Below are 24,032 nucleotides of genomic sequence, written 5' to 3'. Positions count from 1 at the left end.
TCAATCATGAACCAATAGCCCCTGTGCATAATATATCCCACTCTCGAGGTAGCCTTTGAACTAAAATTTGGATTGATTCAACTACTTCCTATTTTTCATGGCTTTCCAGGTGAGGACTCTCATAAGCATCTCAAGGAATTCCATGTTGTCTGTTTAAGCATGAAACCACAGGGTATGACTGAGGATCAAGTAAAACTTATAGCTTTTCCTTTTACTTTACGAGATAAAGCAAATGATTGGTTATACATTCTTCCTCCTGGTTCGATACGTACATGCGATGAGATGAATAGAATATTTTTAGATAAATATTTTCCTACATCCCGAGTTGCAAATATTAGGAAGGAAATCTGTGGAGTTCGGCAGTTTGGTGGTGAGACACTATACGAATATTGGGAAAGATTTAAACAGCTTTGTGCTAGCTATCCCCACCACCAAATACCCGAACAACTCTTGATCCAATACTTCTATGAAGGACTCCAACCTATGGATAGAAGTATGGTAGACACAACTAGTGGAGGAGCCTTGGTCAATAAAACACGTGAAGCGGCTAGGGAATTGATTTCCAACATGGCCGAAAATTCACAACAATTCGAAGCAAGAACAGATGGTACTATCAAGCGTGTTAATGAGGTAAGTCATTCTAATTTAGAAAATCAAATTTCTGATTTAACTGCCTTGGTTCGACAATTGGCTATAGGGCAATTGTAAACGGCAAGGGTATGTGGTGTCTGTTTGATTCCTGGGCATCCTACAAATATGTGTCCATCATTGCAGGATGGTTCGATGTAGCAAGTTAGTGCCATTGGAGGATTTCCAGGCCAACCTCAACGCAAGTATGGTCCCTATTCCAATTACTACAATCCAGGGTAGAGGGATCATCCAAATTTGAGCTACGAAAATCAAGGAGGACCATAGAGATATCAGCCCCAAGTTTTCAACAGACAACCCCCAATTTCAGCACCTATCTCAGCGTAAAGTCAACCCTCAAGTTCAGGTATGTCATTAGATGAAATCGTTAAGGCTCTTGCTACTAACACTCAACAAATTCAACAGGAAACAAGGGCCAACATACAGAACTTAGGGAACCAAATCAGTCAGCTTGCTACTTCCATTAACAAGTTGGAGGCGCAGAACTCTGGAAAGCTATCATCACAGATGGTAGTTAATCCCAAGGAAAATGCTAGTGCAGCGGTGCTGAGAAGCGGGAAGGAATTGCAGCCACAACCTACCTCACCAAGGAAGGCAGATAAGGGACAGAAGGAAGAGGAGAAACAAGATTCAAACGAGAGCCCCATTAAGGTAATATCTGACCCCCCTCTCCCAAAGATTACTAATGCCATTGTGCCTCCATTTCCTAGTAGGTTGGAAAAATCCAAGAAGGAAGAATATGAGCAAGAAGTATTGGAGACCTTCAGGAAGGTGGAGATAAATATACCCTCGTTAGATGCCATCAAACAGATCCCAAAATATGCAAAATTTCTGAAGGAGTTGTGCACTAACAAGAGGAGGCTGCAAATCGATGAGAAGGTAAGGGTTGGAGAAAACATTTCAGCTGTCATTAAGAGGACCTTGCCGAAAAAATGTGCTGATCCAGGTATGTTCACTTTACCTTGTGTGATTGGCAGTAAAAGAATCGAGCGTGCCATGTTAGATTTAGGTGCATCCATCAATGTCATGCCATACTCGATTTATTGTGCTTTGAGATTAAGTCCCTTAAAGGAAACTAGGGTAGTCATTCAGCTAGCTAATCGTTCTAACGCCTATCCGAAAGGGATTGTTGAGGATGTGTTGGTGCAGGTTAATGATCTAATCTTTTCAGTCGACTTTTACATTCTGAAGATGGAGGAGGACACGGTCACAAGTTCAGCCCCACTTTTATTAGGCAGGCCATTCATGAAAACAACCAAGACCAAAATAGATGTGGATGAGGGTACCCTCTCCGTCGAGTTCGACAGGGAGATTGTAAAATTTAATATTTTTGAAACTATGAAATATCCAAATGAATGCCATTCAATCTGTTCTATTGACACTATTGATTCAATTGTGCAGGAAGTTTTTGGAGAAGATGATATGAATGAGGAGCTCGAATTAAGTGCACAATTGGATATGAAGAAAACGTCACCCTCTGTTTTGCATGCCCCTATTCCAGATTTGAACCCCGCCCATGATGCATGAAAGGGGAAAACACAGAAAGCTACAACCACGAGAGTTAGAGGATCCGATTCATGATTATTAAAAATAGGAAAGTTTGTTTTTCCTTTTTCTTTTTGTTTTTACATTTCTAGTTTAGTTTTTCTGCCCTTTCTCTGCATTTCACCTCACATTGGCGATAATGTAAGTTTTAAGTGTGGGGGAGGGGGTTTAGGTTTGAATTTAGGTTGCATTTTAAAATTTGATTTACGTCGCGTTTTTCTGCATTTGCTTTCCAAAAAAAAAAAAAACCCAACTCTTTTTAAATCAATTGAAACAGTGTTTTAGGAAGATTCTTGTGAATTGAGTAAAGAAATATGATCAGGGAGTACGCCATTCAGCTAAAGCCATCCCTTTTAAGCTAGTCCTAAATTCAAGTTTAAGTAAATAGGGTAAATACTTCGCCATTGCCACAATTGGTAGGATGGAGAATAAAATGCACCTACCAGTCAAGTAATCCGATGGTAGGATGAAGCATAAAATGCACCTACCAGCCAAGTCATCTGATAGTAGGACGGAGCATAAAATGCACACACTAACAAGTAATTCAAACAGTAGGATGGAGCATAAAATGCACCTACTGACCAAGTAATCCACAAGTGAGATGGAGCATAAAATGCACTCACTTCTTAGCAGAGAAAAAAATAAAAAGAGAGAAAAGATAAAAAGGTTTTCCCTTATTTACTACCTGGGTTGCAGTAGCAAAAATTGGATTGACTGATGAATGAGTCATGTATGGCTTGGTTGTGTTGATTTAACAGTTCACAATATTTAACCTAGAATATTTGTGGACAAAGATGAAGGAGAGTTGAGTTTAAAAATCAGTAGATAGTTAGTTTGTTTTTGCTTGAATTTTGTCTTACCCGAGGACGGGCAAGGTTTAAGTGTGGGGGGATTTGATGGGAATAAAAAGTATCATATTTTTATCCCCAAATGTTCATTATTTTACATTAAATTAGCACTTAATTGGACTTATTACTCTTCTATTTCGATTCAGGGATAGCAAGAAGGCGACGGAGGAAAACAAGTCTAATCGGACGATTTTGCACAGTTTCGGCACCGTTCAGTAATCTAGGCCTAACTCTCACATCTGGACTCCGATTTGGATGATTCAAGATGAATTGGAAAGATAAGGGAGAACTCCACAAATTTTATGTTCTGGGTTTTGACAGATTCGGTCTGAATCGAGGTCAAAATTGGGCCCGAAGTCGGAGCAAATTTGTAGCAAAGCCCATTTCACAACTGAAGCCCAATTCGTAGAAGAGCCTGGTAGCAGTCCAAGTCATTAAAGCAGCCCAACTCGAATTCAAGAGCCAAGAGTCTCAATTTTGAATGTAATATCCAAAAAGAGAGTCTTATCAGATTTAAGTTTTGAATGTAATCCTAAAAAGATAAGATGATTGAGATTAGATCACTAGATAAGAGTTAGGATAGGATTAGTTCAAAACAGATCAGGACTTTCTTAATTGAGGTTAATCTCCTAAAAGGAGTTGGAAAACAGCCCTCTCCATCAGTTATATAAAGGGGGGGGGGGGGGGCAGATTAGCTTTAAGCATCAATCAAACAATCCATCAATCAAGCATCAAGCAACTCCATCAAGAAAGATCAGTTCGGCCTTCTTAGAAGTAAAGCCTGGAGGATTCGAAAATCATGAGCAGCTAAGCTTTTTTTTTCCTGGTTCAAGGGAGGAGGTTCAATTGTGTCATCGTGAGGTTCTGTATTTAATTCAAGTTCTTGATTTTTAATTCAAGTATTCATTGATTCTTGTGCTTATTCTCTATGGATGTTAATGTAAATTAGTCTAACAAATTAATTAATATTGATTTTCCTACTGCTATCCATGGTTCGGTGATCCGTAATTGTCATGAATAGTTGTACAAGTAGCAATTAGGTTAATATCTTTTTGGGTCAATTGACAGCCTTTGACCAATGCATTGACATGTTTTAACCTAAAGGGAATCAATGGAACAAGATTCGACAATTGCAGCTATCTCAATTATTATTATTTTGGTTTAACTGTTTTCACAAAGTTTAATGCTATCACTAGTTAATATGGAGCGCTATCGTACCCAATCGATTAGTGATAAGTGTTGATCGAATGCTGGGTTTGGTCGGATGATTTAGGAAAACACAAGGTTTATTATGGCTATGTTAATAAATCTAAGGTTAAATGCTTGAATTGCAAGATTGCCGAAGCTTACCTATGATCGATGACCAATTGATTAATCCGAACCCTTGAATCAATTCGGTAAGACCAACTGATTTACACAGAAGCATACCACACAACATGAATCAAATACGTACTTTATTTATTTACATTAAATATCAAAAGTACATCAAAACTGATTGAAGCTAAGGGCATACAAAAACTGTCCAACAACACTCACCTGGGGTGAGGGTATGTTCTATTTTTACTATCATTGTTGTGCGAAATCTCTACTCTCTAAGCTCTAACTGTTATCATCTTCAAGTTCTACGCTATCACTATGTTCTAACTTAGCCATCAGAGTATCCACGCCGGGTGACTCACCCCGGGATCTCTGAGCTCTTCTCTTTCAGGAACCCGTTCTCATCGTCGCTGGAAGCCAGGTCACCTCCAATAGAGAGTAGGCGGATTACGCCACATCAGTATCCGTACGTGAATTCTTTCTTCTCATGCGAATATCTCTTCAGTAAGATAAGGTATCCACACGTGAAATCCTTCTTCACGTGAAATCTCTTACTGGTGAGTTGTCTTCTCCGGCTCTTGTCCATGGCTCCTCGCCATTCTCGTGTGAACAAGACGCAGATCGCCGCACCACCGCGGTTCGGGTGTTGCAAGGTCAGGGAAGATAAATAGTGGCTGAACGATGGATGAAGGGGAGAATGGAAAGGAGGAAAAAGAAAAAAAGAAGAGAAAAAACCAAAGCACGGGCATGAATAAGTGAACTGCCCAGAACGTGACCAGCCCTCTCAACAGCCTATCCTGTTGGGCCCCAACAGCCAAAACCACGCCTCCATCCTTGGAGGGCGACCCGATCTTCTCCTCACACCGACCTCACATGCACATCCTATCATGCATTGGGAACATCTCCTGTATTTATAAATTATTATTCACGGGAGATGTTCTCAATGCACGGTTAATGTACATGTGAGGCGCCCATGTGTGAGGAGCAGATCCCGTTCCCCTTGGAGCCTTGGAGGATGCCAAGTCACAATCTCAACTATTGGGTCATCAGAAAATCATAAATTACTTAAATATTCCCTCTATTTTTATCATTGAAAAAACCCCCCATTTACCTTTTAAATAAAATATGCAAACACCTAGGCAAGGGAGCATGGTGGAAATCAGCTTCAGTCAGTGCAAAGCCCGTTCATACAGCCTTTATTGCGTTGCATTGAAAATATCTTCCCATGAAGTAAAACACATAGGTAATTAGATATTCCCAGTGTAAGACTGTAAAAGCTATTAGAACGGTGTTCGAACGGGCCTCGCACTGACTGAAGCTGATCTCGACAGGGTGGAGATGTAAGTCAATGGGGAAAGAGATGGAAATCCCTGTCCCTATCCCCACCAATAGGGATAGGGAATTTCTCATCCTTGTAGGGATCCCAATTCTCCACCAACCTTTTTTATGGTGCCATTTTATTTAAAAAGTTGGAATTAAGTAGAAATCAAAAATAGGGATAAGGTATTTCCCATGTTTGCAGGGATCCCAATTCCCTGCCATTTTTTTATGATGCCAAGTTCACTCTATTTTTGATAACTTCTACTCCATTCCAACTTTTTTAAATAAAATGGTTACAATTTACAAATCCAAATATATTCAACTATATTTTTAAAGATATTGACACAAATTCAACAACTAATTCATAAGAAAAACACAAATACTCAACATAAATCTCCAAGTTTTAGGCCTCAAGATCTTAAAGTCCTTTTCTTTTTCTTTTTCTTTTTTTTTTTTTGATCAATAGCAAAAAGCTTTATTAATGAATAAGTTTTGTGAAACTTTAATAACAAAAGGGGGAGGTAAACTATCTTAACTCCCTAACAACAAAAGAGCAAAGAAAGAAGCTAAAAATTAGCCCACCTTAAACGTCCCTTGCTTGGCTAACTCATCAGCCATTGATCAGTTAGCACTTCTCTTCATCCAGTTGTACTTCACCTCAATCCCTACTCAGCCATTTACATTTTTTCTTTTCATTGTTGTAACTCCACAAACCATTGTTGTCTCCGTTCAGCCACCTAATCACCACCTCTGAGTCCCCTTCAAGGTCCAAGCATCTGATGTAATTCTCTTTCTCTTTGGATTCCTTCCAGAACTGCTAAAATCTCAGCCCTAAGAGAGTCACTCACTTCAATTGGACCTAAGAACATTGCAGTAAAAACCCCATCCTCATTCCTGAACACTCCCCCAATCCCAAAAGGCCCTAGATTCCTTAGCTACTACCATCAAAATTCAGTTTTATGAATCCAAAGGGAAGGGGGATCAAAAGGGCCTAGGAATCCTCTTACATTGGGCAGAGGTAGCTATCTTTTTCCACTTTCTCAATAAGTCGACCTTAAACTCATTTATCAAAAACACAAATATCAAGGTGATGGTTTTCCATCCCCATCTCCTTACCAACAAGGACGAACCCCATCCCTGTCCCCATGAGAGAAAAGCATCCTCATACTTGCTCCATTTGGAGTGGATCCCTAAAAGATTGATGAAATGGAGAAATTTGACATTCCTAAACACCCCTTCCATTAAATTTCCTGTAATTGAGATGCTGAAATTATGACTATGCCCTTATAAGCCATTAAGACAGAAAAGTATATTTCAAAATGCCACTTTATGACTAATCCCTTATTAAATATCTACAATTATTCAAGGTGATTGACAACCATGTTGAGTTTCTTGATCTCCTTGTTGGGAGGAACTTTAATATATGGTTTCCACAGGTAAAATAGAGATATAAGTTTAAAGCATTAGGGAAATTGTCTAAAACTCACCATGAGTTTTCAACATTTCTCTTAAACTCACCACAACTTTTCAAAATGTCTAAAACTTACCATGTCACTAACTTGATGTTAAACAGACTAACGGGTGTTAATATATTACCATTTTAACCTTTATAGAAAAATATAAAATATATACAAAATGAATTAGCAGGTGTTGATATATTACCATTTTAATATTTAGACATGAAAAAATAAAAAATTTAAAAAAATATTTTCAAATATAAAATACATAAAAACATAGAAATTACAAAAAATATAAAAAACTATAAAAATTGCAAACAAAATAAAAAATTATTTTCAAATTATAGAAACTATAGAAATTGAAAAACAAAATCAGAAAATAAAAATTATAGAAAAAACACAAAAAAAAGTATAGAAAAACACAGAAATTGCAAATAAATAACAAAAAATACAGGAAATTTTATAGATTGTAGAAAATAGAAAATGTAAAAAACAGACACTAAAAAAGATCGGAAATTATAGCAAAACACTAAAAAAGCAAAAAAAAAAAAACAAGAAATTTGAAAACTGAAAAAGACCATTTTTCCTCTAACTCACCATTCAAGGGTAATTTGGTCATGAAAAATGTTTTTTAGGCTGACATGGACACATCTGTTAAGAAGCATTGGTGGTGCACTAATGGAAGGTGAGTTTTGGAAAATAAAATTACTGACATGGTGAGTTTTAGACATTTTGAAAAGTTGTGAGTTTAAGAAAAATATTGAAAATTCATGGTGAGTTTTAGACAATTTCCCAAAGCATTATATTAGCAATTTCCGTTGAGAAATTTAACAAAAGGGTGTGCATGTTTTATTTGAAAGGTGAAGGAGGGCTTATGCAAAGGTCAAAGCACAGGAATAAGTAATTTTTCATTTAACTTTCGTTCTTTTTCAATATAGGGGTAATTTGGTCCTTAGAAAACTTCTCACTTCCCTATCACTGGTTTTACAATTAGTTCCTAAATATAACTAAATTTGCTAATAAAACAAAGTGGATATTAAAAAAAATAAATGCCTAACCAGTAACCTTACCGATTGGATCAAACAGTTCAATGGTTCAACTAGTTAGGTCACCACATTGTTATTTGAGTTAACAGAGGCAAGCATCTTAGTGATGAAATTAATGGACCCAAAATTCCTGTGTAATCGACCAAGATGAAAAACACTGATCCAAGGCCAATGTTTTCAAAATTACTTGAAATAGCCTTTCCCTCTATAAGTCAACTTGTGATATCATAAATTAAATAATAAAAATGAAAAATAATATGAAAAATCATAATACTTGTAGAAAACGGAGCATGTCTCTGGAATTATATTAAACAAAAATATGTATAATTAATGAGAGTTATTGTTAATTCTAACTCATAACTCAGTAACCAGGTCAAGCAGGTCAGTGATTCAACCATTTGGATCATCAGGTTGTAGATTATGCCAACAAATTTTGTAACAAAGTGGTTTGTATTTAAAGAGGCTCAGGAGTCAATCAGCTTCATACTATTCCGGCAAGTTTAAAACATTGATACAATCTACAAGTAGCCAAGCTATGAGTGTTTGGGAACCTCCTTTTAGAGACTCTCTAAAGGTAAACATTGATGCGGGTTTTAAGAATCCTTTTTGTGCGTCTTTTGAGATTGTGGTGAGGGATCATCAAGCTCTTTCTGTTACTGCAAAATCGGGTATTTCAAATGCTAGGTCATCTCTAGAAGCAGAGGCTTTCGCTCTGAAAGAAGGAATTAAGTTGGCATTAAAATTGGGTGCCAGTTCTGTAGTTTTTGAATCAGACTGTCAGGAAGTCTTATCTTCACTGAAGAACAGAGGCAAAGACTGCTTTATGCCCATTTTCTTTTTGATTCAGGACATTTTAGATCTTGTCGAGCAGTTGATGTTTTCTTTTTCTTTTGTGCCCAGATCCGGTGATACAGCAGCCCACATATTGGCTTCTAAAGGCTGGTCTCTGTCCCATGAAAGGATAGAGGCCTGCCCTTCGTGGTTGGAGGATGTGTTGGCAGCGGATAGGCTCCCTTTTGTTTAGGTTTCTTTTTGTTGCTTTCTTTTAGTCCTTGTAGTTTCTTCTTGCTCGTTGTGTCTGGATGCTTTGTTCTATTTCTTTTTCTTTTTTTTTTTTTTTGTATTTATTTCTAGTTTATTGATATCTCCTTTCATTACCCCAAAACAAAAGATATAATCTACAAGTTGGAAGATTTGAAGTTAGGGTATATAGGTAGAAAGGCAACAAATCCACCAATCCACCAGTTGATGTTTTCTTTTTCATTTGTGCCCAGATCCGGTGATACAGCAGCCCACATATTGGCTTCTAAAAGCTGGTCTCTGTCCCATGAAAGGATAGAGGCCTGCCCTTCGTGGTTGGAGGATGTGTTGGCAGCGGATAGGCTCCCTTTTGTTTAGGTTTCTTTTTGTTGCTTTCTTTTAGTCCTTGTAGTTTCTTCTTGCTCGTTGTGTCTGGATGCTTTGTTCTATTTCTTTTTCTTTTTTTTTTTGTATTTATTTCTAGTTTATTGATATCTCCTTTCATTACCCCAAAACAAAAGATATAATCTACAAGTTGGAAGATTTGAAGTTAGGGTATATAGGTAGAAAGGCAACAAATCCACCAATCCACCAGTATGCCATGCTTTCATTACTTATCTTTATTGCATGGGTTTTGGATACTAAAATTATTAACTGGCATGATCTCAAGTTGTCATGTACAATGCATATTTACATTTGCTAGTAAAGACAAAAGTGCAAATACATCATATGTGCAATGCACTTTGAGATGGTGTGACCATCTTAGGCCATTACCCAACGTTAGTCCAAGCTATCTAGGGTTCTGGGACGGGTAGACCAAGTGCAGTCCTAACCTTTGAAACTTTTTTCACAGAATATGGCCACCCTCGTATCTTTCCATCTTCTCAAGTTACAGAAATTTCAAAAGAAAGGGCAAAAAACAGCCATTTACAATGGCAACAGGTAAGGGTGGCAATTTTTCACCCATCCACCCAATATCTAACCCACCAATTTACTTTGACGGGTTGGAAATGGGTTGACCATTCATTGGGTCAATTTAAATGGGTTGGGTTGGGTTGGGTTGTGGATAACCATTGGGTTAACCACTAAAGATACAAGTATGAATTCGTTAGGCATGTCATGGCTAGGTGTCTCTAGACAAACTATTTTCCTTGACAATGGTCTTGATGACATTGCTCTATTCCTTTTTTAATGATGTAATAAGGGATATGCATATGACAGGTATAGGTAAAATACTGTAGAAATTGATGAATGCAAAAGAGGTATTAAATGTTATAAACTAACATTATTTGATTTTATTAGTTATTTATTCTGGTATGTAATTTGTAATTGTGGCATGCCAATTTTCAAATATTTCAAAAGTCATAAAAATTAAGAAAAATATGTATTTGTTAAAAGAACAGATGAATAAAAATGGAGTCAAGAAGTAGTGGTGATCCTTTGGTAAATCCATTGGTGAACATACTTTTCTGCTTTTTATGTGCTTAAAAAATTAAAGTTTCCATAAACCATTCAAAGAAAAAGAAAAGAAAAGAAATGAAGCAAAAATATCAACTTATACATCAGAGTAAAAAAATAGGATAAAGGCCAACAATGCCTTGGTAAACCCCTGCTTGGTAGGTCTAGTTCCATATGTTAAAACAAGGAAACCTTGGAAGGAATTTAGGTTTGAATTTTCATTTGTTCTGAAGTTCTTATCCCAAAATCTAGATACATATCATATGATTAGGAACAGACATGATTGTCTGAATCATGTTTATACTTCGATGCCTCTGACCTTATGGTTCTTAGTTTCTGTGTGTCCTATTAATATCTTAAATTTGTGCAAATTTTTGTTATTTAGGAGAAGGTTCTACCAATGCAACAATGCTCTTGCTTCCCAAAATAACACACAAACCCAGCCACATCAAGCATAAGAGAACCTATGGATTCTTTGCTCGGTAAGTCCATCCCTTCTCATATATGATATCATGGTGCAAACAAATGACAAATTGCTGAACCTTTATTATTTTAATTGATGTTCTTATTGCGTGTAAACAGCAAGGAGACCAAGGGTGGACCGAAAGTGATTGCTCAAAGAATTGCAAAAGGATGAGCAAGAATAACTCCTTTACAGTTGTCGTGGTTTTCGTGGAACTGGAATTTTATCCAACAACCCCACAAGGATTAGATTTATTGCTTGTAAAAGCGGTGGTTTTCATGGAACATGTGTTAGTTTTTCTCCAATCTAGGTATCAAGTGCGTGTAGGCACCAAGATTGGGCACTCAAGGTGAGCGCTCCTACGAGGATCGTGTTTGTTGATGAGGATAGAGGATAAGAGAAGATTAATGGCATTAATGGGGTTGATGAAGTTTGTTTCTCACAATACATAAACATGTGGATCTAACCAGTGACTAAGCAAAAGAATCAGAGAATGAACACTCGTTAATCAGCTATGAAACAAATATGAAACAAGGGTTTTATAAGAATAAATGGATAAGGAGAACTTACAGCCGACAGTTCGGTGCAGTGCTGGACGGAATTACAACAGCAAGTGATGAAGCAAGAAGCGGTGGTCGGAATTGCAGCGGCAAATGGAGTAGTGGTAGCGGCGGTGCTCTATGACAAGTTTCAATGGTAAAAACAAAGAGGGCTTATTTTAGGGTGTAAGCGGTGAAAGGCTGGGGTAGATAATGGTCTCGGACCTTCTTAGGTCGAGGATGCGGGAAAGATAGGGGAAAACTCAGGGTGTAGTCTGGGAATGCTAGGTGATAGATGGCTTGTGATCGGATGAGCTCTAATGTGACGAGGATCTCTGTGGATAATGTCCCGAGATCCTAAAAGATAGGAGATGAGAATATTCGTTTCATATTGAAAAAGAGAATATTTGATTCGTTGTCAATTATTGGATCGTTAATAAGGTATTGCCATGTGTTTCATGAGGATCTTTTCAAGGATTAGGTTTTTTTATCCGCGAGATCACTCATTATTTACATACGTTACTACTTTTTTGCACATCATAACTAATCCTATGTGGCAATGGTGATATCACCGCTCAGCAGTCGGTACTTCGCCAATTTCACATGGCGGCTCGCAAAGTCCTTTGTTGTCGTGGGTTCGCATGTGTCTAAGCACACGCGGGCCTCACCGTGGGCTCAGTCTACTATCCTTTCTAACCCATCATCAAAAGCGGGCTCACGGGTTGTGAGTTCATCACACGTCGTAGCGGGTGTGATTTCATCGCTTACTCAAGTGTTCTTAGGTCTCTTGGATGGGTCTTTCTGAGATTTATTTAGGTTTGGGTGTTTACTGAACTTGGTGGACCACAGGTTTATCATGGTTTTGCTTAATGCATTGTGGATTCATCGCAAATGTGGCGGTGTACCACAAATTTATCATAGTATGGGAATTGATTGCAAGCTACTCATAAGTGCTATTATAGTATTACTCTTGATGTCTAAGTATTCTTTGAAGTTCTCGGTGAATTATACATACTTACATTAACCCCTCATTTTATCCATAAATAGGAGCTTATGGATAAACATATTGCCTTTTCGTCATCGGTTTTGCTGTAGGTTGGTCTATGTGCGTTAGGTCTGGTGTTTCTACCTGCTTTGTAATTTTGTGTAGATCGTATGTACCTTGTATTTGCGTTTGGCCGCTCATAATTTAACGCTTATCTGGTGATTTGTTTTCTAACAGTAGTTAGTATTGCAGGTGAATTGTGTGTTCTACACCTCCAATGGCGGTTACTGACGTGTCGCTTCATTTAAATTAACGCGCCTCTGGTCCCGCCTTTCTAGGGGTATTGAGGTAATTGTCTCGATTGCTTTTCTGCTTAGTATTATTTCGAGCATTGCACAAGTTTCCTTTCCTCTTTGCTGGCATCGTTTGATCTGCTACGTGTGCGAGTATCGGAAAGTCTATAAAACTAGCGAAAGGGAAACTAGGTGACCTCCTATCGCATTCAATTTTTGTTTTCGTCTCCAGTTGTCTTCTTCGCTAGTTCAGTTTCTATTCTAGCAGATTACAGGGGGTTGTGCGACAAACTTCTCTAGGAGATCGCAGTGTTCAAGGCGCAAGAAGTTCAGACCACTTCACGTAGGAAGCTGTCCTTGGACCACTGGCTAGAATTCTGGTTCGAATCCCACAGCGCACAGGATGTAACGGTGAGAAGCACGGATAGTCAGTGCCATCTTGCGGCCTTCATTCTGTATGTTGTCTCTCGTTTCCTTTTCCCCTGTCCTTATGGTATGCGTACCTCTTTGGTGGTGTTTGCTATTCTTGCCACATCCGGTCATCAACTTCCTCTGCTTTTATGTACGTGGGGTATCTCTATGAGCAGCTGGACAACACTGTTCAGCAGTTAGCGGATCCGCGTGTCAGCCATTTTTGTGTGCCCTTTCTTTGGATGTTTCTATGCGAAAGGTTTGATCTTGTTATCACTCCGCATCCCCTCACGCGTTTCCAGGTCTTTGTTGCTACTCTGCAGGGGAGAAGTTCGAGGAGAAGGTTTTCGATGTTTCTAGGGGAAATGGTGGGCGTGTTGTTGGCTTTGTGGACGGGTTTGAATGGAGGTTGTACGCTCACCCAGTGCGCAACGCGATCCCGTTTTATGTTGGTGCCCCTGTTCCTAATGACGCCGATCAACAGTGTGCGATGGATGTCCGAGTCCTATTGCAGGCATAGTCCATTTGGTCACGTGACCCGGGGTTGTGGCCTATCTTGATCACACTGGAGATGGCTGCTTATCGTCTGGACCGAGTGATGCGCCAGTTTGGATATGATGATCTGGGTAGCCAATTTTGTGGTGTTCGGGAGATAATGTCTTTGGACTCGGCGGCACAACTGTGCTTTTCTAGAGTGCTCGCGTCTGCCAGTTGTTGGCTTGTTCAGGGTGTAGAGATGTAGGGCTCTATAGTTGTCCTATCTTTGTGCGATGTTTGTGGGCTTTCAAGAGGTAGTCAGGAGAACCTCTCCACTTTGTCACTCTTTGGCTCCTACGAGGGTCATACCACCAACCGGGGTGTCGTCCCACCCCCTACTGTGTTGCGACTGTCAGAGATGGTTGGAGCTAAACGCAAGAAGGGACTCCTGGTCTTGGAGGAGGGTGAGAGCAGTTATCCTCCAGTTGCGAAGAGGGTATGGTCTGTGAGGGTGCCCTGTCATCCGTGGTTTGGTGTGGTACCGGAGCCTCCGGTTGTGTCTTCATCACATGAGCTTGCAAGTGATCAGGGGGCTCGGACAACGGCTCCCGTTGGGGGGGCTGCTCCGATCATGAAGTCGGTGGAGCTGTTAGTCACTGTATCCTTTCCCGGGGGTGCTATCGTCCGATTATCGAGCGGGCGAATGAAGAGGCAAGCTCCCCCTCACCCGAAGCGTGGTATCGGGGGTGATGGTTCAGTAAGCTTATCTTACTTTGCACTCTACCTTACATTTTTATGCTTGGTTGAACAAAGAGTTGCGTTAATGTTGCTTGCCCTTTCATTTTTGCAATCTGCGGAGTGTGAAGGTACTCATGTGGACACGGAGGTTCGGGTGGTGCCTCCGGATTAGACGATAGAGGCCCCGGTCACCTCCTCTGTCGGAGCGGGTTTGGTGAGTACTTAAGCCTATGTGTTAAATTTGAATGTGTGATTGTTAGTATATGTTGCAAGGACTAATCGTAAAACAATCCTTTGTTTTGAAGTGGGTTAACCACGATGAAACTCAACCCAGTGAGGATGTTTTTGGGCATTAATGAAGCGGATCAAGAGGTAGGCCACGACTGTGTTTCATTACTCGTTCAATATTTGGCGTATGACCGGTATCGTTAAACTGACTGTTTGTACTTGGCTTTATCGCAGGCTTTCTTCTCTGGATTTCTACTCGGGATGCCAAACACGCCCTTCTTTAGGCATCTAGCCGAGGAGTTTAGGGAAATGCAGCCCCCTAGAGTCGAATCCATGGTTGCGCAGGATGTTGAAGGTGGCAACGACGTCTGTGACTCCATTGTCCAGGAAGTGCACCCGGCTAGTCAGCCGGCTATGGGTTGAGAGGCAGCGACACAGCATGTAGAGTCTACTTTTGCTGTTGGTCATGCTGATGTCTCTGGGATATAGGGGGAGGACATCTGTTGAGCCTCCCCCCATGTTGCGGTGAGTGGTGCTTCCGAGGGTGCTTCTCCACAGCGTGAGGTCAACTACTTTGTGGCACCTGAGGCTTCGGGTGACATGGAACGCCACTCGGGAAATGAAGATATGGAACCCGAGTTTACTTTTCCTTCCGAAGAATTGTCATACCAGGAGGAGCTGGCCTAGATATGGCGGGAACTATTGGAGTACTGCGATAATCACAATCTCCCGTTATTGCTCTTCCCGGTGGTGGAGTCGGTACAGGTTTATGGCAATTGTGTGCAGTACAGCATTTCCAGCATCGTTGCCAAGTTCACGTCAAATACGATTGGTGCAAAGTGGTTAAGGCTGCATCCATATTGTGGGTACTGCATTAATTAGAGAGTATGTCATTAGTTCCAATCAGACTCATCATGCTTTAATCACCATTACCACGCTAACCAATTAGATTGATTGGTTAGAGAGCCTTAGTTTCAATCACATTGATGTATTTGATGATATTTATTGTAAATGAATAAAAGTATATAATTGATTCATGTGTTTTGGTGTGTTTCTATGTAATACCCTTAAATTGGACACTTATAAGATTCGTGTTAGTTTAGAATCTTCATAGTCATTGGATAAATTTAGGGAGATTTATCATGTCAAGACTGACATTGATGTGTCGCCAAGTTGGTTGGGGTGACTTGTCTCGGTTGTCAGGTTGAGACCTGAGGTACATATAGTGTGGGTTTTCTTGAAACCCGGAACCAGACCAAAATTTTAGTATTTTCTTAAATCTTGGGGATAGATAGGCAAAATTGGAATGTTACACCTAACCCCTAAACTTAATTATGGTACTGTACTAGGTATCGGATCGGGTTGTCTTTGATATGCCAATCAATAAGATCCTTAGAGGGGATCAAAACCTGGGTATGTAGGGACAATCCGAAAATTCATCTGAGTGGGTGATCATCTCCTACAATGAATTCAATCAGGCTTTGTAACAAAGGCTGGGTTGAATTCATGTGACTGATGTGTAGATCAATGTTCGAGTTCCACACCATACAAAAAGAGTTAATTAGGCAACAGGTTAAGAGGTTAAGTGAACACATAAACTTAATGGGTCTAAAGCCCAATTCGAACTAGGCTTAAGTTAGTTAATTAAAAGGGGCAAGATATGATTTATAATCTGATTAGGATTAGTAGAAGGATAAAATAAGTCTTATCCATTCAAGAGTCCAAATCCAACTATTAGATTTGGATTAAGGAACTCTCTCTTAATTGGATTAGGAGGCTGATCCTGAGAAGGCTATAAAGAAAGGGGGTGAATTCCTCAGTTATACACAACACAGCAATCCGCAGAGTTCTTCCCTGTTCTTGCTGCCCCTACCCAATTCGATTTCCACTTGTGGGAGTGATCAAGAATTGTTCTTGATATTGTTTTTTGGTAAAAGAAGCAATCTGAAATCGTGCTCACTAGCCCTCTACTCCATTCTTGTTGAAGAATTTGGTTCTTACTAAAGAGTCGTCCTACTGATCCTGCTTCACCTCACACTGTGTCATCTTCAGTGGAAGCAGGTTTTGGTTTTCTCCTTGGGTGTGAACACCTTCATTGGGAGTTACTACTACTTCGTATCTGGTATATTCCTCTCCTCCCTTTTGGTTTCAGATCTGGTCCAGTTTGGTTCAAGATTGATCATTGAAATTGTAGTTTTCTAAAATAGGAAATGCGGTTCCCAGATGTGGAGAAGCTAAGTGATGTGGAATGTCATTTTATCGTAAATTGTTCATGAGTTGTGCAATGACTGCTGGGTCTATCGCAACTGATAGTACAAGTGACGTATTATCGCTAATGCTGCATGGGTGAGATTTGTCCTTCCAGATTTTGCTATGGGAATGGGTATTTATGTTTGTGAATTTCGGTGGGGGGTCATGCGTCCTGATGGCGGAGCACCCCCCCCCCCCCAATGATTTTGTGGATGTCTGTAATCCTTGCATAAGGGTCAAGGGTCATGCTAATCTTCTTTGTATTGCCCCATTTTTTATCATTGGTTGTTGTACCTTAAGAAGGCAAGGCTCTTCATGGGCGATATAGTTGGGCCTCAATCATGCTATAAGTAGGTAGCATAGGTTAGAATTTCATCGCAACCATGTTCGGGGAAGCAAAGTGTTGTTCTTTGAAGAGGTTTATTGCCAATGTAGAGACAGATGAAGTTTGTCTGTCGTTAGTTTATTAGAATTTGACAAAGTGTTTTGTAGTTATAAATTGGATAAGAATCGCATCTATCGTCGATGAAGCCCCCCAATGGTAACATGGGGGGGTGTGGCTATGCCCAGGATTGCCAAGGTTTTGGTAGTGTCTGGGATTGCCAGGGCTTTATCTGTGCCTAGGGGTTGTCAAGGCTTGTTTGTGCCTAGGGTTGTCAGGGCTTTTATCTATGCATGGGATTGTTAGGGCTTGTCTATGCCTAGGGTTGCCAGGGCTTTATTTGTGCCTTGGGTTCCGGGACTTAGTGGTCTACTTAAGGTGTCCAGGGCTTTGTTTGTGTGTCCGGAGTCCCAGGTCTTAGTGGTGTGTTTGGGGTGTCTGGGGCTTTGTTTGTGTGCCCGGGGTGCCAAGGCTTAGTGGTGTGCCTAGGGTGTCCGAGGCTTTGTTTGTGTGCCTAGGGTGCCAAGGCTTAGTAGAGTGACTGGGGTGTCTGGGGCTTTGTATGTGTGCCCGGGGTGACAGGGCTTTGTAGAGTAACTAGGGTGTCCGAGGCTTTGTATGTGTGCCTAGGGTGCCTAGGGTGCCAAGGCTTAGTAGAGTGTTTGGGGTGTTCGGGGCTTTGTATGTGTGCCCAGGGTGCTAGGGCTTAGTAGAATGCCTGGGGTGTTCAGGGCTTTGTGTGTGTACCATGGATGCTAGGGCTTAGTAGAGTGCCTAGGGTGTCTTGGGCTTTGTATGTGTGCTCAGGGTGCCAGGGCTTAGTAGAGTGCTTGGAGTGTTCGGGGCTTTGTATGTGTGCTCAGGGTGCCAGGGTTTAGTAGAGTGCCTAGGATGTCTAGTGCTTTGTATGTGTGCTCGGGGTGCCAGGGCTTAGTAGAGTGCTTGGGGTATCCAAGGCTTTGTATGTGTGTCTAGGGTTCTGGGGCTTTGCATGTGTGTCTGGGGTTCCAGGACTTAGTGGAGTGACCGGAGTGTCTAGCGCTTTTGCATGGATCATGTGGCATCATTGAACCGACCATGGAATGAGAGTGCTTGGGGTTGTCAGGGCTTTGTGAGTATAACAAAACAGATTGTGTAACAATAAGCAAGATGTGTATGTAAGCAAGTGTAAAAAAAACAAATAGTAGTATCATTCATTGTATTACAGATACATGTATTCTTAATTGAAGGGTAGAACAACTTTATCGCAATTAGAATGCTAGACTTCATCGCAGGTCAAAGAGTGATTGAAGAAAAAAAATGTCATATAAAACATCATGAATGTAAAACATGTACATCTGTTTATGTGATTACAAAAACATATGTCTAATTAAAGTAAGGTTTCAACCAATAACCGTTTATGGTTTCATCATCCTCATTCATGTCTATGGTTTTTAATACATAGTAGCCCGAACCATGGGCTTTCTTTATTAAGTACGGCCCTTCCCACGTTGGTGCGAACTTTCCCACAGACTTGCCTTACCGAACGTTGAGAGCCGTCTTCAGTACTTTGCCCCCCTCTTTGAAACTTCTAGGCCTTAGGTGTCTATTGAAATTGTTGGCTAGGGCCTGTTTGTACTTGCTTTGCTTCTGAGAGGCTGTGCCTCTAATTTCATCCATTACCTCGAGTCTGTCTGCAAGTAGTGCATCTAAGTCTTCTGGCTTGATCTTCCTACCCATCGCGAAAGCTACCCTGGAGGACACGGCTTTTATCTCTGTTGGGAGTACTACCTCTTGACCATAGACTAAGGAGTAGGGTGTCGCCTATGTACTCTTTCTGATAGATATACGATAAGCCCAAAATGTTTTCGATAGCTTGTCTATCCAATCCTTTTGATTATCAACCACTGTTTTGCTCAACATTCTTAGTAATGTATTGTTTGTGGCCTCTGCCTGACTGTTTCGTTGGGGGTAATATGTTGTAAATGTTCCTAATCTTGCCCCATATTGCCCTAGGAGGTCATGGACTTCTTGATTTTTGATATGTAGGTTGTTGTCAGTCAATATCCACATTAGTACTCCGAATGTGTGGATTATGTTGTCTTAGAAAATTTGCTATGTTAGCTACATAGATTCGTCATAGGGCGATGGCCTCTGCCCACTTGGTGAAGTAGTCTGTGGCTACGATGATGAAACAGTATCCTCTAGAGGGTGGGTGTATTTTGCCTATTAGATCTACCCCCCAAAGTGTGGAATGGCCAGGGTGTAATGATCGGGTGAAGGTTGTTGGCAGGCTTATCGATCTTTTCACCGTGGATTTGGCACTTGTGGCATCGGCACACATGTCGTTGTGTGTCCTCCATCGTAGTTGGCCAGTAGAAGCTTAGGTGTAGGGTATGGTTATGTAGGGCGAGCTGGCCTTGGTGGGCTGCAAGTTCAGAACTGTGGGTTGCCTCTAGGACATCATCAATCTCTTCACCAGCTAAGCATCGTAGAGGCTTTCCTGTGTATGATTTTCTTTACAACATTCCATCTTGGAGGTAGAACCTCTTAACCTTAGACAATAGCTTCCTCCTCAGTGTAATGTTGATAGGCAATGTGTGTTCCTGTAGGTATTCTATATACATCCGTCTCTAGTTCTCTTCGCAGATTGCTAAACATTCTCTGTCATTTGTCTATGGGATGAATTTGTCGCATTCTCTTTACACCTTAGTAGAGTCCCACTTCATCATAGACCAGTAATACCCTGAACTCTGCAGTTTATGGAATAGTGTACTTGTGACATCCCCGCAAATGGCCTTGTGAACTTCATTCAACACCGATTCCACCTTTGACTTGCCTAGAAACCTTGTCCTTACACCATCTAATTCTTTGTAGTACAACACCCCATTCACTAGTTGGAACTTTGTGATTAGCCTGATGTCTTGTGTCCCTATGGCCTAACTTTTTAGCTTCTGTATTACTTCATATCACCAATCATCTATTGTTTGTCAACCGATTGGATGGTAATCTCTATTGGCTCTGGGCTGGCTTGCATTTTGGACCCTAAGGTGGCTAATGCGTCAGCAAACCTGTTTTTTGGCTCTACTCTAGTGTTTGAAGTCTACGTCCATGTTGCAGATTAGCTTATGGATCAGGGTCCTATATGGTAGGATGGTTAGCTCTTTCGCCGTCGTGCTTCCATCGAGCTATCCGATCACCAGTTTGGCATCACCAATTACTTTTATTTTCTTCGCGCCAGCTTCTATTGCTTTGACCAGGCCAAGGACCAGTGCTTCGTATTCTTCTATATTGTGGGAACAGGGGAATTGAAGTTTAAAGGAGGTCTGTCCATTAGGCGAGGTTAGGGTTACTCCAGCACCGACCGATGTACTCGTGCTACTCCCGTCGAAGGTTAGGACCCATTCTCTTCTTTTGACTGGGGCAATCATGGGTGTTTCTCCAAGAACCTTATCTGATATAGGAAAGTTTGTGCTCGATGGGAAAGTGGCCAATAGATCTGCTACAACTTGACACTTAATAGCTCTAGGCTGTGTGTACTCTATTGCATACTCATTGAGCTGCATCATCCATTTGATGGGTTTTCCAGAAAGAGGAGGTCTGTCCATGAAGAACTTAATTGGGTCGCTTTGTTCGATGAGTCTCACCTTTTGCCCTAGTATGCAGTGCATGAATTTTTGTGTAGCAAGAAAAGGGCCAGGCATTGTTGCTCCATGTGGGAATAGTTCTTCTCCGCCGGTTTGAGGGTCCTACTAGCATAATAGATGGGGAGCTCCACTTTGCTCTCATCCTCCTATGTTAATAGGCATCCTATGGCCTCAATCCCTATTGCAATGTATATTCTGAATTCTCACTCGTCCTTGGGTGGTGACATCGTCGGTGCCCTAGCCAGTGCTGTCTTTAATTGCTCAAAAGTATCTCGATGCTCCTGAGTCCATCTGAATTCGATAGATTTCTTGACTAACTTCATCAATGGCAGAGCTGCGTGCGCGAGGCCAGGGATGAACCTTCTTAAATATGAAACTTTTCCTATGAAGGTTTTTAATTGGGATTCGTTTGCTAGAGGCTAGAGGTCTATGATGGCTTTAACCTTGTTTTTGTCTAGGTGTATCCCGGTCTGATCTAACCAATAGCCTAAGAACTTCCCGGACTGTACCCTAAATGCGCACTTTAGTGGATTCAATCTCAACTTGAATTCTCTGCACCTTGTACACCTTTCTCAAAACCTCTAAGTGCTCTTCTCTTTTCCTTGCTTTGACAACTATGTCTTCTACGTAACACTCAATTTCTTTATGGATCATGTCGTGGAAGACGTTAGTCATTGCCCTCTAGTATGTGGCCCCGACATTCTTCAAGCCGAAGGGCATCATCTTGTAATAGAAGTTCCCTATAGGTGTCTTGAAGGCTGTGTGGGGTGCGTCTGCAGGATCCATGAAGATTTGGTTGTATCCACTATAGGCATCTAGGAAGGAGAAGAGCTCATGTCCTGTGATTGAGTCTATCAATACCTCCATGTTGGGAAGAGGGAACCCATCTTTTGGGCAGGCTTTGTTTAGGTCCCTAAAATCGATGCAACATCTCAATTGTACGTTCTTCTTCTTTACAAGGACCACATTAGCAAGCCCCTGAGGATGCGCTATAGGTTTAATGAAGCCTACTTTCAAAATTTGCTCTACTTCCTCCTTGATCTTTAAAGTTATTTCTGGCTTAAAGATCCTTTGTGCTTGCTTCACTGGCCGGAACTTGGGATCTATGCATAAGGAATGGCAGATAAGTTCTAAATCTAGTCCCGGCATCTGGTCGTATGACTAGGTGAATACATCCTAAAATTCTTTTAAAAGTGCGATGAGTTTTCCTCTGTCCTCGGCTGCTAGCTTAGCGGATATGTATAAAAGTCTTTTGTCTGTTCTGTCAGTTGCTAGGTTGATCTTCTCCAATGGTTCCTCAACCGTATCGATGGAATCCATCATAAACCTCAAAGATACTCTGACCTCATCGTAGTATTCCAACGTATCTTCTTTCAACTCCTGAGGTTGTTCAAGTTATTATTTGTCTCAAATTTTGGGAGCTTCATGTCTATACGGGTCTGTGTTTTAAATGTTGTAACTTTGTGCCATATCCAATGGTTGGATTATTGCTTGATGGCGTGACTGTAGCGACATCAATTTGCGATGTGGTGAAATGGTACTAGTTGAGACATTACTTAGAGTTTTTCATTAGAGAAATGCAGTGACTTTGTAGCAAATAAATGTTTATTTGTTTTGAAAAATATCTATAATAGATCAAGGTTGAATCCCCTTTTTTGGAAAATATACTTTGCTTTTGGTACATGTTGCGATAAGGCTACGCTAAACAAATTATAGAATCATACCTCAGAAATGATCTTCTTAGCTACAGGTGGCTTGTCGTCCTCATGGTCCTCAACAATGGTGTAGTACTCCTTCCCGTCATCCCTTATCATTCAGACGCATCTACTTCTCTTTCGATGTTTTGATGTTCCTGTAGGTTCGCCCTCAGGTGGGTGTGGCAGCTTCGTTCCCTCAACCTTGGCTATCCTTGTTTCGTCGTCTTCTGCTATCTGGCTTTGATGCATTGGTGGTACGTCAAGGGAACGAGGGTGAGGTCATGGATCAGTGGGTGCCCCAAGAGAGCGTAATAGCAGGTCCTTCCCGAGATTACCTAGAACTCTTGTACTACGGTGAATGGCCCGATCGTAACCTATAGTTCGATGGATCCTTCGGTGATAGACGGGTTCCCGTTGAAGTCTGTTACCTCTAAAGGCAATCCCTTGATGTCCTCATTTTGAACATTCATTAACTCTAGTGTATGGATGGAAATGAGGTTAATAGAACTTCCCAGGTCGACCATCAATCTTCTCATGTTGAAACCCCCTATCTTTGCCATGATGTATTGTGATGGGGGTCAGCAACCAACATGTCATCCGCTATGAAGTCTACACTATTGCAGTCGCGACTATAGGGTTGTAGAGGGTGTTGGAATATCTCTGCTAATGCTCTGATGGCCAACTTCTGTATTGTTGTGTTGGCCCCCTGTTTGGTGAAGAACTGACGTAGTTCTTCACTCTGTTCTAGTTTCTCTATCAGAATGTCAGCCTGGTACTGTCTGGATGCCCCAACTATGTTGATGCTGCCTCCCTGGGTATGGGCTAGGAGGGGATCAGTTTTCACGTGGGTTGGGTCCTTCTTTACGAACTGGTCTAACTTTACCTTATGCATGAATATCCTCCTCAGTGTGAAGCAATCCATTAAGTCGTGGTGTGGTGTCTGATGGTAGTTATACCACCTTCCTTTGCGCTTGTCTTTCTCTAGGTCTACTCTTGGCGGTGGCGGCGGTAGGCTTATGACCCTGTCTTCCACTAGGTTGTTCATGTTCATGACCACCTCCTCCCTTGTGCAGGAGAAGGGAGGGGTGGCAGTGGGTTTCTCTTCCCTTGGGCACTGTCTTGCTAATACAACCCTTGTCTAGCTCCTCCATTGTTCTTGGGTCTCTTGTCAACTATGTATGCCTCATTTCTGTTATATGGGGAGGTGTCTTTGATAGTTCGTGCTATTCTCTCCGCGCACCTCCAGAGTTGGCTAAAGGTTTCGACTTCAATGTTTTCGATGCC

The 24,032-nt window shown here is 41.1% G+C and overlaps 2 protein-coding genes and 1 long non-coding RNA gene across 4 annotated transcripts in view; 2 read left to right on the top strand and 1 right to left on the bottom strand.

Moving 5' to 3' along the window:
* ECHID (enoyl-CoA hydratase/isomerase D) overlaps positions 1 to 12,070 on the bottom strand; it is a 34,109-nt gene extending 22,039 nt beyond the window's left edge. The window contains exon 1 of one of the 2 annotated variants that reach the window (XM_088941908.1): positions 11,693 to 12,070. The gene's annotated coding sequence lies outside the window, so the exon portion shown is untranslated. The remainder of the gene's footprint in view (positions 1 to 11,692) is intronic. The other variant, XM_088941909.1, reaches the window with a different exon arrangement.
* LOC148855438 (uncharacterized) lies at positions 8,717 to 9,205 on the top strand. The gene has a single exon (XM_088984912.1). The coding sequence runs from the start codon at positions 8,717 to 8,719 to the stop codon at positions 9,203 to 9,205; it is 489 nt and encodes a 162-aa protein (XP_088841038.1).
* A 1,755-nt stretch (positions 12,071 to 13,825) lies between the features above and the next one.
* On the top strand, positions 13,826 to 15,842 carry LOC148855436 (uncharacterized). The gene is made up of 4 exons (XR_016113436.1): positions 13,826 to 14,584; positions 14,694 to 14,779; positions 14,871 to 14,937; positions 15,028 to 15,842. It is a non-coding gene; the product is annotated as an uncharacterized LOC148855436 (long non-coding RNA).
* Positions 15,843 to 24,032: the final 8,190 nt, after the last annotated feature.

This window comes from Nelumbo lutea, chromosome 4 (assembly GCF_056320005.1).
Source record: "Nelumbo lutea isolate HS-2025 chromosome 4, American lotus-T2T, whole genome shotgun sequence".
Classification (NCBI taxonomy): Eukaryota; Viridiplantae; Streptophyta; class Magnoliopsida; order Proteales; family Nelumbonaceae; genus Nelumbo; species Nelumbo lutea.
The sequence above is the reverse complement of the archived record's forward strand: the minus strand, read 5'-3'. Positions and strand labels throughout refer to the sequence as shown.

Coding starts and splice junctions, on each gene's coding strand:
- LOC148855438 (XM_088984912.1), top strand. CDS start 8,717: ATGAGTGTTTGGGAACCTCCTTTTAGAGACTCTCTAAAGGTAAACATT.